Source organism: Tachypleus tridentatus, chromosome 4, assembly GCF_004210375.1.
Source record: "Tachypleus tridentatus isolate NWPU-2018 chromosome 4, ASM421037v1, whole genome shotgun sequence".
Taxonomy (NCBI): domain Eukaryota; kingdom Metazoa; phylum Arthropoda; class Merostomata; order Xiphosura; family Limulidae; genus Tachypleus; species Tachypleus tridentatus.
This window is the reverse complement of record NC_134828.1, coordinates 107,923,382-107,936,811: the sequence shown is the minus strand read 5'-3', so window position 1 is coordinate 107,936,811 and position 13,430 is coordinate 107,923,382. Positions and strand designations below refer to the sequence as shown.

Below are 13,430 nucleotides of genomic sequence, written 5' to 3'. Positions count from 1 at the left end.
AAATTCCATCATAGAGAATTCAGTTTACAAACAGATGAGTTTTTCTTAGCACATGTCTCACAAGGAAAACCTACCTGGAGGAAGAAGACCTTGGTGTTGTTGCCATTTTAATGCCTGTCCTAACAAAGCTAGGAGACGAGCAGGAGGTACAACACTAACCTCACCAGCCAGAGACTGAGCTATAGCTGCCCTCCTTCTTTCTTTGTTACTGCCATCTGGGTAAGCCTATAGCAAGAGTGTTATAAGCCAAAAGGTTTAAGATATCTTATACACTCTTCACAATAAAAGTTAAAAATATATAATACATTAATAAAAAATAACAACTGTGAAATAATTTTGAGCTAATTAGTTGAAATTGCTGTCTTTGCTAAGAATTTAGAATGTTTTTTATGCCATATTTTCAAACTATATTTTCACAATGAAAAGTAATTTAATGTACAATATTTTAAAAAGTGATATTTTTCTATAACTTATTTGCTATACTGATGCTAGAAGAATTATATCAGCTCATTGCCAATTAATCACTGCTCACCGAAAAGCAAGTATTAGTAACAAATACAATTAATAACTTAGAATTTGTGGCCTTCATTAAATTAAAACTAATGAACTTGGTTACTCAAGTCTGTGATTGTTTTCTGGTACCCTTCAGAGCTTATAATGCTAAATCTGATAACTGCATGTTACCTTTGATCTGATTACCTCGTGTTACCTTTATAGATACTGTTTACTTTAAAATTTGTTTCAAACTTAATAAACATTCTGAAAATTCTAAACTGGGTTATTGATTTGTTAGTTTTACATTCATAAACTGCATGTTTTTTACAGGTGTAAAACAAAAGAGTGAAAACAGATTCATATCAACCATTCAAATCTGTAAACTGTGAACCATAGAAATGGGTGTGTTTTGACCAATTTTTTATATTTTGTACAGACCTGCAATATCCACATCAGGTATGTTTAAATACTCCACACTCTGTAATACACATGTTAAATCAGAACACTTCTAACAAAAATACTAGATTAATTACAATGTAATTCACTTAATTTTACTCAGTTTCATTGAGAAAAAGTATACTCTAAAATTATTTCAAGTTATTTTCATTCATTAGTAAAGAATCTGTGATTTTTATCTAAATATTACATTTCTCACTGTACTGTACCTATTCTAAAATATTACATTAAAGTTATTTGTACTACACATAAAAGAAAATAAGTATCAGCTATACTATTATTAAACTTCCCAATGTGAAATCTGTGATTAGATTGGGTAACAATTACTGAAATCTGTGCTTATTACATAGTAGTACAAAGGTACTGAAATAAAGAGGTGGCTGATACAACCAAACCCATCAGTTAAAAGTAACCTAAGTCAAGTGAGCTCTGAGCACCTGTATGAAAATTACCTTAGGTAACTAACAGGTAGACCAGTGAAGAAAACCACACTCAGTGACATGCCCACCAGACATATTTGTGGTCACATGCAGTGTGAAAAACACTCGTGAATTTTGTACCTCAGATGAACTTGTTTTCACTGCTTTAATCACAATTAGTTACTGTACTTGTTACAAGGGATCTTATTATTCACGATAACTTTGAAGTAGGCTACATAATCAGTTATTGTGTTTTCATTATTTCTAAATATTAAACATTTATTTTTTACTCACTGTTCTCTTACATTGTTTCTTAATTTAGTACTCTGATTCTTCCCTAAGATTAAGTAATTTTATGAAAACGTCCTAGAATCCCAAAGTAGTTCAGAAATGTTAGTGACTGAGATATTTATGAAGTGTCTCAAAACAAGGCTACATTATAAAAGTGAGAATCAGTGAAGTATTCAGTCAATTTTCAGCTGGTAGAGCTGCAGTCATTCAGTGAAGTTTTCACACCAGCATTAGTTATTGTGCATACTCATTTAATTAGTCAATTAGCCATAAAAACTGTAAAGTATGTTTATCTGGATAATAGAAGTAATACTAATATTGTGTAAATATCTGTTGAATATGAGGATGAAAACATTATTTCTGAACTTAGATCTACAATTGATAATAGCCTGCAAGTTAAGGAAGCACTACAAGACTTTTTGTCATTATATGGAATGTACTTAATCTTATTTTCACCAAATAAGTTAAGAAAATTAGCCCAACAAATGAATGTTACAACAATACATACTGACAGTAAAATTTAAAAAAATTGTTTGAAGTACATGCTTCTTTGAATTAAATTTTATATATTTTAACTTTTGGTTTCTGTAATACAATTTGAATTCTTTACTGATGTGCACTTTGCAAAAATACTGGAAACACTGATACGACAAACAGTAAGACACAAATTCAAGTACTGCGATTTTTTTATCCCAACATGATTTTCAGCAACTGAAATATTTCAATATATATTTTATAGTTTCACATAATAATTTTATTTATGTAATAATTTTACATTAATATATATTTTTCAGTATTTGAGTAGATAAGTACCATATCAACAGAGGTGTGTTTTTTATAAGACAGATGTATACAGAAAATGAATAACAACAGAACAGAGAAGGTTTGGTTCTTGTAACTTATAAGAATGTATGACATACATGTATGACACGAAGCAATCATAAGTAAACAAATATAAATTTTGCAGTTCTAGGAATGCAAGAAACAGCACCACAACTCCATCAAAGGCATAATGTCTCACATCAAATAAAGTCAAATGTGTGGACAAAAACTAACAACAAAGAACTAGGAATTATATTAACAGCTTTTTGTGGCTTCAGGCCATGAACTTTACCACATCAACAGACTAGAGTAACCATCTTTAGAAGATGTAAATGTTTGTACATGATGTATCAATTACAAACTCTAAGTCTACTAATCCTACTTTTAGTAAAGTGTTAAATGCTATAGGCTAACAAAGCATTGAAACAAACTGACCTACTATTTGTGTTAAAAAATCTAACTTAAGACTGCAGACATAGTTTCATATTCTTCTTAATTAGATCATTGCAGTTGAAATCACAGAAACTTATATATAATCATTTGTTTGCTATATGTTACTCCATCAGGAGACCTTGGCTCTTTGTTCAATACCAGAGTTCACAATTCAGAATGGACATGATGATTAATTAAAACATATTTACCTCATTTACTATCTTCTAATATAATAATGAAATAAAAAAATATAATAAACATTTTTAGTAATACCTTGATGGTAATTGTTTTTAATAATGCTAGTTGGGTAAAAATGATATTTTCCAACATATTTCTAAGATATAATGTTACTTTGTTTCAGAGGCAGCCAGTTTAACAAGTACTGCTAACCCACTAAATCTTTTATCAAATATCTAGCACAACAAAGGAAGATGAAACTTTTCTTTGTGCTGTAGTTAAAAACTTTAAGATAATCAAACACTCATAACATAAATTGCTCTGATCTCAAAGTGTGTATATATATTTTTATATGTACCTTTAATAACCTATCAATGTGTGTATATATATTTTTATATGTACCTTTAATAACCTATCAATGTGTGTATATATATTTTTATATGTACCTTTAATAACCTATAAAAGATTCCAGAAGTACAAGTTTCTCTATGATCAACTAAATTACTATTACAATATATTACCTCCCGCGGATCAAAGTAAGAACGAGCTAATAGGTTCTCTAGATGAATATATCTCTCTGGTTCTTCTTGTTTCATCTTAATCATCGGATCTGTTTGTCTCAGTAAAGAACGAGCAGCATTCAGTTCTCTTAGCTCTATCAGTTCCAGCACCACCTGGACAAGTTAAAAACAGTGCAAATAAAATGAAATGCAATAATTTATTGAGAATCAGTAAAATACAGTGAACTATTCACCAAGCTTGTATTTTCTTGTTAATGAAGTGAAATATTATAATAGTTATAAATAATAATTAAAAACATGTTATTCTAATACTTATTTTATCATATAAGTACAGAGCAATTGTTATAATTACCATCCAAGCAGTTTTTAAAAAATAAAACATGCTATAAAGTGATAGAACGACAACTTTGTGTTTTAATTCAGAATATTTTGCTTAACACAACTTTCCTTTGTGTTATTATTATAACATTTTGTAAACAATTATTTATAAAAGTATATGATTTTAATACTTTAGCATTATTCTTTAATAACAAATCTCTGACTGAGCTGAACAAACTATGTAATTTTTGTCAAAAACAAAAAGAGAGTCCATGTTAGATACAGATAAGTTTGATAAGAATATAAAACTTTGTATGGCTCAAATTGGTGGAGCCTTTTGTTGTGGCTATTTCTGTACATATAGTACTCATAATGGTCTTCCATCTCACCACTTTGTCCATGGCTTCAAATGATTTTGTGAGCATCCTGTGAACATTTTTCATTCGTACCAATATAAATTATTCTCATGGTTTCTTTTATGGCTTGCCCTTCAGTTTCTGGGTTTATGAACACCACTGGATCCCTCATGTAACAGTACATATTTCATAAAATTTGTAACAAAGTTCAAAGGATATCACATATTTCCCTTCTGGAAGTTGAATACATATGCAGTCTGGTTAATTCGGAGATTCATTGTTAAAATACTTCATAATCTAAAATTTAATATGCTTTATTTAATATTCACATTATCAATACAAATTAGAGAAAAAGTGTAAATACACAATATATTGATATTTATTAGAACTATAAACCTGCAGTACCTGTTCATATAGGTCAATAAGTTTTCTGTCTGGCAACTTTAGAGACTGGACAACCTTCAACACAGTGTCCCAATGACCATTATTGATATCCTGTGTAAAACTATCAATACTGTCTACTGTGTTGAGGGAAATAGAAGTTTCTTCCTAAAATAAATATTTTTCTTAGCAAAGATACAGCATATTTAAAAAATTAACCCTTATCTAGATAAATAATAAATATGAGACATCATCTATAGTAAGTTCTATTAACAGCTTATTTTCAAACTTCAAAAGGACCAAAACATGAATCACAAAGCAAAAGCAATGATTAATTTTAGAGTAACATTGACAAGACTATTCACTACAAAATCACAAGAACTACAGAACATTTAACAAATAAATATCACTAAATATTATTGTACTATACTCAGATTTGAAGTACTTGTATCAGATGTTATTAGAAAAAAAAACAAGAAAAGCTTATGAAAATGATTCAGGAAACCATATGACATTACACTACACTCAAATCTTTCTTATTACAAGCTTGTATTACACCAGGGGTTCCCAACCTTTTGGCACTCGCAACCCCTTACCTAAAAGTTTGAAACCCATCTGACCCCCTACTTAGGGCTTACTATCAGCAGCTTAATTTTTCTTTTATTTTCTGTGAAGGAGAGTGAAAGAAACATCTAAAAAAATATATTTAAAAATTCTATAATTATTTATTAGCAAATTAAATCACATTAGTCCAACCTGAATTCACAAAAAGAACATATATTTCTTAAAATAATATTAACTTAGGTTTGAACAGCTATCCAACCCAGCTAGTGAGATGCCTGATGTTGCATTTCAGTAGCAAGCTTTGAAATTAGGTGGCGGCGTTTGTTAGAGCCAGTCTCATGTCATCTCCAACATCCAATCTGTTCCTATTTTTTTTTTTTATATTGACAAGAGTGGAAAATCCTGCCTCACACAAGTAAGTAGAAGCAAATGGAACAAGGACATGTAAAGCTATCATGCTGACTTTGGAGTATGACTGATACATAGCGCACCAGAACTGAGTCACGGATTTCACCTTGAAGAGATCACGAGCTGAAGAGTCATTCCTTAGATCCAGAAATTCATCTTGGATATCATCTGGGATGCTGGATACATCAAGTTCAGTACAAAATGGGTTCCTTACCAGGGCCTCCTGTTCCTGTGATAGCTCAGGGAAGTAATGCTCGACTTCCTTTTCTAGAGACTGAAGATGTTCGGCAATCTCATCCTTGAGGAACTGATCCAGTTGGATCTGAGACTCATCCGTCACACCACAAAGTTTTTAAAACATAGCAATGTTTCCAAGATTGGTTTTCCGAGGCCAGTTCTGCAGTTTGGAAACAAAGGCCCAAAGACTATCTTGAAAAGGAGAACATGTGTTTCCCTTCCTTGAAGCTTCAAATTGAGCTTGTTCAGCTGGTCAAAATGTCGGCTAGGTGCATAACCCTTTTATTCCATGCTTCATCTTGAAGTGAGCTACAAGATCTTTCCTTTCTTGAGTCTCCAGGAATAGCTTTATTTCATCTTTCATTTCAAAGACACGATTAATAACGTTTCCTTTCGACAACCAGCGTACTGCTGTGTAGAAGAGAAGTACTTCGTGGTCAGCATTCATGTCTTTGCATAGTTCTTTGAATAGGCGAGTGTTGAGTGCTTGAGTCTTCACATAATTTACAATTTTGATTACAGATTCAAGCACTTCCTGCAGAGAGGCAGGGAGAGTCTTACTGGCAGTATATCGGTGAATCATGCAGTGGATGCCCTTTGCTTGAGGTGCTTCTTCACTCTCAACTGGAATCCTGATTTCGATCCCAGTATAGCCGGTGCCCCATCCATACAAAGATGAAGTGCATCTTTTTGAAATAAAGGGACTAGACGAACTCATAAAGGGAATTCAAATTGTAGCTTTTAAAATATTTCTCAGATCGATAATAAATATGAGTAAATTACGCATAACATAGATCCTCCATGGGAATCACCCATTACGCCAAAGCAGTGGCAGATTTAAGGTTGTATGGACCCTACATCCCATCTAATTTTATATAAAATAAAATTATCAATGGGCTCCATTAAGAGCCCACACACAAACCCCACACACGTTTTCCCATTGAAGATTTTCGTCTTGAAAAAAAGTTGAAACTTTTCCCATGACATCATCAGCTTTTGTTGTGGTTTCAAGTGCACTGCAGAATAAGAATTCGTCTTTGATGTCACCTGAATTAATGTATCTCACGAAGACAAGCAACTGAGAACATGAACTTACATCTGTTGACTCGTCGAGCTGAAAGGAGAACAAAGAGGAACCCTTGATTTCAGTCAAAACCTGTTCCTTCACATCCATAGACATTTTAGAAATGCGCCTCTGTATAGTATTATTTGACAGGGATACTTGCTGCATCTTCTTTGCACTGGCTTCTCCAAGAATAAGATTTACTGCTTTCATCATGCAGGGTTTAAGAAGTGTTTCTCCAATCGTGTGAGGCTTTTTTTGTTTAGCAATTTCGAATGCAATCTCATATGAAGCTTCCACTATGGCTGCTCTCTGCTGCTGAAACGACCCACTTCTATCGATTCTTTGGCTTTTAAGACACCGTTCATGCCGTTTGAAGAAATCCAAACCCTTCTTTGCGTGTTCTGGATGTTTTGTCTCGAGACGACGCTTGAGTTTTGATGGTTTCATTGACTCTGCACTCAGGACAGCATGGCACAAAACACACTGTGGTTTCTCGATGCCGTCGTTGGCGAGGACAGTGGTGAAGACAATGTTGAGGTAGCATTCTGAGTATCTGCGACGTTTAGCCATGGACACAACTCACCTCTACTGCTTACTTATCTCCTTGTTAAAATAAAATAAAAATGTTGAATAATGAACGCTTTGGCAACTGTAGATCTTACACTGACTACTTGTCGGGGGTGCAGGTAGAGTAATGATGGGGTAAGTATTGGGAGGGAAGGGAGCGTGGCCAGTCGCGTCATCCACCAATCAGCAACGGACATGTGACTCACGTGTCGACAGCAAGCACACACACACTTAATCACAGCTAAACAGACACACAAGCATACGTACATGCGCGTGCACTCACATACTCGCTACTCACTAGTACACACTAATATCACCTAATGACATTGAACTAACGTAGCACACGTTTTGCTTTGCACCGAAACAAAAAAATGTAAGAGCATGAAAATGTAATTGATGAAATAAAATTAATGTTATCCCAAGCTACTTCTAACAAGGCTACGCGACTCCCCTGCCAAGGCTTCGCGACCTCCCGGGGGGTCGCGACCCACCGGTTGGGAACCCCTGTATTACACTCACTCCTGTCATGAAAAAAGTCTTTGTAAAAACAACCTTGTTACATAAGATCCAAATTACAGTTAGAGCAGGTGATCCAGTTTGATTTTTTCCATTTAATCAATTACTTATGAACATTGACTATATGAACCAATGACATTTAATATAATCAGTTAATCAAAATCATAATTAACTTGATTAATGTCATGAATATGATAAAACAGTGTTTCCAATTATTGCTGTCTTTTTATAATTTGAGCTATCCAGTAATACAAAATATGATTAGACCAATTAAGGTCAAAAGAATAATCAATTATATGAAATTGGTGCTCAAAATATTACCACAATAATCTTTCATCAAGTTTATATTAATACTCCATATCTAAGTGAAATTATAATAATTTCAGTGAACAAGTACAACACTGAAGATCATAAAACAGAATACATAAAGGTAGCCTTATCAGTAGAGACCTATAAAAGACAAAGCCTATTTGAAATGTTTTCTTCTTGCTACAAATATGTTATGAACCAATTATGACTGCAATGTTTACAATGATTTTAAGTTTTATACAGATGTTATAATTGCACTTCTTGTTTAAATTATTAAAATACCAAATTTTACAATGTATATAACAAATTAACAAATAGATAAGTGAATGTTAAGCTCAGTTGTTGTTCAACCAAATATTAGAACGGGGAAGATGCGTGATCTTAGCAACTTTGACTCTGGAATGATTGTTGGTGCCAGATGTAGTGGTTCTAGCATCTCAGAAACTACAGACCTCATGGGATTTTCAAGCACTACAGTCTCTAAAGTTTACAGAAAATGGTGTGAAAAACAAAACCATCTAGCGAGTGGCAGTTTTGCGAGCGAAAACACACTGTTAATGAAAGAAGACAGAGGAGAATAACCAGGCTCATTCAAGCTGACAGGAAGGTCACAAATACTCAAATAACCTCTCTTTACAACAGTGGTGTGCAGAAGGGCATCTCTGAATGCACAACACGTTGAACCTTAAAGTGGATGGGGTACAGCAGCAGCAGACCATACTGGGTTCCACTCCTATCAGCTAAGAACAGGAAAATGCGGCTACAGTGGGCATGTTATCATCAAAACTGGACAACTGAAGTATTGAAAAAACATCATTTGACCTTAAAAATTTTAATTTATGCTGCAATATGCAGATGGCAGGGTCAGAATTTGGCATAAACAGCATAAATCCATGGACCCAGCCCCTAGTACAGAATAGTGGTGGTGGTGTAATGGTGTGGGGAATGTTTTATTGGCACACATTAGGTCCCTTAATACCAACTGAGCATCATTTGAATGCCACAGTATATTGTTGCTCGCCATGTGCATCTTTTTACGGCCACAGTCCACCTGTTTTCCAATGACTACTTCCAGCAAGATAATGCATCATGTCACAAAGCACACATCATCTCAAGTTGGTTCCACAAACATGACAGCGACTTCAGTGTACTCCAAGGGCCTAGACAGTCCCCAGATCTCAATCCAATAGAGCACCTTTAGCATGGAGTGAGCTAGGAAATTCACAGCATGAATGTATGGCTGACAAATCTGCAAGAACTGCTTGATGCTATTGAGTCAGCACGGACCAAAATCCCTAAAGAATTTTTCCAACACCTTGTTGAATCCATGTATTGAAGAATTTCGACTGTTCTGGAGGCAAAATGGTGTTCCAATAAAGTGGCTACTGAGTATATTGTATATTAGTACTTTAAATGTGAATTATTTTTCCAAACACTATTTATGCAAAGATTGGCCAATATTTACAATGCCATTAAGTCTCACAATATGAAGGAAAACAAGTTACTTAAATAACTGTTTTACTTTGACACTTGTAGGTCTACATCTACAAGATTAAAAAAATTCTTCAGATTTTTAAACTTCACAATTCACTCACCTGTAAAACTTGCAGTGTTCGCATCAAATTGTGTTCTTTCAAGTACTGCTGGATTAGCCTGACAACACTACAAAAACAAGTAAAATGTTTATACATAATCAGTGTATTCTAGATGTAAAACCACTTCCTTAAACAAAAACTGTAATACGTTTAATTACATTGTTTAAAATATAAAGATATACACCAAAACACTATATGCATATATTTTGAAAAACTTTGTATAATAGTACATGAATATAGATAAAGTTCAATTGAAAGTTTGATGTCTTGAATACAGATTCAAAAAGTCACAATGGAATGTAAATTGTGCATGCATATTTTATATTCTACATAAATAAATAAGCTTTTAGTTTTCTTATACCTCTATGTGTCTTAACCTTTTATAAAGAAAACCAATTGTAACATCACAAAGTGCAGAGCTGAATAACTTCCTTCTTAGTTGAGAGTAATAGTCACCAGACTGTCTGTATATTAATGTTAAATATTTTAATACATACTACACTCTTAAATTTGTTCATATTTCATACCATACAAAAATAAATTATGACTCATTTATAATTTCTTTGGCTACAAATATTAAAAGTATCATATTTAAACAAACTTTATAACTACACAAAGAGTAAGTATTTTTACTTCTATAAACAATGATAAATCAAAAGCTAGATCTAATAATACTAGATGAGAGATGATGTGCCAGTTTACATGCTCTTTATTTCTACTTAAAACTTCATTGAAGTTTTGTAAACAAATGTGCCTGTGACAGTTTGATTTAAGATTTTACTTGGAATGATACTTATTTATGCCATGTCTACCTTCTTGTGCACATTAAAACAATTATTAGTACATTAGTAATAAGTAAGTTCTACACAAATAAAAAGTATATAAAAAAGTGAGTTAGTTGAAACAGTAACTCCGTAACTTGTATTGCAAACTTTCTGTCAGTGGTAATAGTTACACCCTACAAATAATAGAGTAAGGAAAAGTGTACTTGGATTTACAGCAATCTTTTGAAGCAGCCCTATTTGGAAAATAATTTAAGACTGCTATAAGCAACCTAATTTCAAGTTAATATACAATGCTGGCCAAAATCTTTAGGCCAATGAACATATAGAAAAATTTGCATTTTGCATTGTTAGACTCAACCACTTATTTGAGTAAAGCTTCAAAGATGAAAATAAGAAAAGGGAAAATAAAAATAAAAAACTTTTTAGCATTTAATAGGGAAAATGTGAACACTATGAGATTAGCCTAAATACTAGCTGGTCAAAAGTTTAAGACCATACCAAAAAAAGTCCTAAACAGGGTAGGAAATGCCCAACAAGAGGTCTCAGTAGTAAGTTGCACAGCTGTCTTTGCAAATAACTTCAATATTCACTTTGGCATGGTCGATATAAGCATTTACAGAAGGCTGGCTGGAATGCTATTCCAAGTGGTGAAGATGGCTTCACGAAAATCATGCACTGTTTGGAAATGATATCCATTTCTATAGACTTCCTTTGCCATCCACCCCCATGAAAAAGTCCTTTGTCCTGCGAACATTGTGGATTGCAGCATTGTCCTGCTGAAAGATCCAGTCATTTCCAAACAAGCGAGGGCCTTCAGTTAATAAGATGCTCTCTCCAACATGCCAATGTAGCCAGCTGCTGATTGACCCCTTTGTATAACCTGAAGCTCCATTGTTCCATGAAAGGAGAAAGCACCCTAGTTCATGATGGAAACTCCTCCACTGTGTCGTATAGAAAATGTCTCCGGTGGGATATCCTTATCGTGCCAGTAACAATGTAAGCCATCTAGACCATCCAGGTTAAATTTTTTCTCATCAGAGAATAAAACCTTTGTCCACTTTTATAAGTCCCATGTTTGGTGCTTCTCAGCAAAGTTTAACCAAGCTGTTTCGTGGTGTGGAAGGAGGCGTGGCCTTTGAAGACGTTTACAGTTTTTAAAGCCTTTCTCTCATAGATGCAGTCTTATTGTTCTTGAGCTGCATTCTGCATTTGTAAGGGCCTTATTCTGGTTCGATGATTGGCTGGTGTCTTGCCGGACAACCCGTAGAATCCTCCTGCTCAATGCCGAGGAAATTTTCTTGGGTCAATTACATGAAATTCTCATTCCATATCCATCAGGGTCTTTTAAGAAATTTGCAACAAACAGTTTTACTATACCCAATCTCACCAGCGATGACACGTTGAGAGACATTTTGCTTTTGCAGCTTGACAATTCTTCCACGTTCAACCTCTGCCATGACTATATTTCATTACGTTTACCAATTAATGCTTCGTTTCAGTACAGTCTTAAACTTTTGACCAGCTAGTATTTAGGCTAATTTCATAGTGTTCGCAGTTTCCCTACTAAAGGCTAAAAAGGTTTTTTTATTTACATTTTCCCTTTTCTTATGTTCATCTTTCGAAGCTCTACTCAAATAAGTTGTTGAGTCTAACAATGCAAATACATATTTTTTCTTCATGTCATTGGCCTTAAGATTTTGACCAGCAGTGTATTTTTACTTTTAGTTGTCACTGTGTAATGGCATAATAATATCACCAACTTAAAAGCGTAAGTAAAACATATAATATTAGTACACCAAAAGAACAGTATGATCATTATCAGCCATAATAATAACATTTGTTCAACTATAAGAAAAAACGAAGTAACTTCTGAGTTTAAAAAATTACTAAGAATCACTTACTCTGCGGATTCGATTTCAATAGACATGTTTATTCATGAGTTTGTTTCAAATCAAACAAATATGTTACATACACTCCATAATCATACTTTACATTTAACCCTAATCCATATAATAAAAAAACCGTCTTTTCTGTATGCAACCTTTATTGACACGTTTATTGAAAATAAGAAATAGACAGAAAAATCAAGTTGTCTAAGTCAAAGAGTTTTAAGGTTTTAGCGCAATATCAATCGTAACGTGAAATATATTCAGTGTGTTTAGTAAACAATATATTTTAACTTAAATTTTGTTTAATTTCTATGACATACTGGCAGCTCTATTTCCTCCCTTTTTGGAGGTTTAATTAAAAACGTGAAATAACATACAAAAGTGAGGTGTAGTTTTTTTTTATTAAATCCAACTAAATCACAAAACATGTATAGATTTCAAAAACTTAGGAAACATTTCCCATTTAAAGTGTAAAAACTAAAATAAGAACGGCTAAATAACATCTTTGGTGGTCAAAATTACTCTTTTCGTTATATACTTCACTAAAAATTATTAAAGTGAGTAAAAAGGTCAGCCAACTTGATATGCCATCTTGGTTGTACGAAAAGTCGCAAAGACAGATGCACTCATTTTGGACGATATTTTCTAAATACCAATAATATATCTTATTTTTTCAGCAAAATATAGTTATTCTTTTTTAACGTCTGTGCATCACGGTAAATGTAAAATTAATCTTGTAATTTGTAACCGTTAGAGGAAATTATTCATAGTATGTTATATATTTTACGCTGGTCATTATAACAGAGTCACAACATCGTAGGCCCGG

The 13,430-nt window shown here is 33.4% G+C and overlaps 1 protein-coding gene across 1 annotated transcript in view; it reads right to left on the bottom strand.

The window, feature by feature from the left end:
- Nucleotides 1-12,778, bottom strand: part of Smu1 (Smu1 spliceosomal factor) — a 31,761-nt gene extending 18,983 nt beyond the window's left edge. The window contains exons 1-5 of the mRNA XM_076500421.1: nucleotides 12,617-12,778; nucleotides 9,931-9,997; nucleotides 4,693-4,836; nucleotides 3,614-3,766; nucleotides 75-225 (exon numbers count right to left, since the gene is read on the bottom strand). Coding sequence (XP_076356536.1) covers nucleotides 75-225; nucleotides 3,614-3,766; nucleotides 4,693-4,836; nucleotides 9,931-9,997; nucleotides 12,617-12,642 — 541 coding nt within the window. The 5' untranslated portion in view covers nucleotides 12,643-12,778. The remainder of the gene's footprint in view (nucleotides 1-74; nucleotides 226-3,613; nucleotides 3,767-4,692; nucleotides 4,837-9,930; nucleotides 9,998-12,616) is intronic.
- Nucleotides 12,779-13,430: the final 652 nt, after the last annotated feature.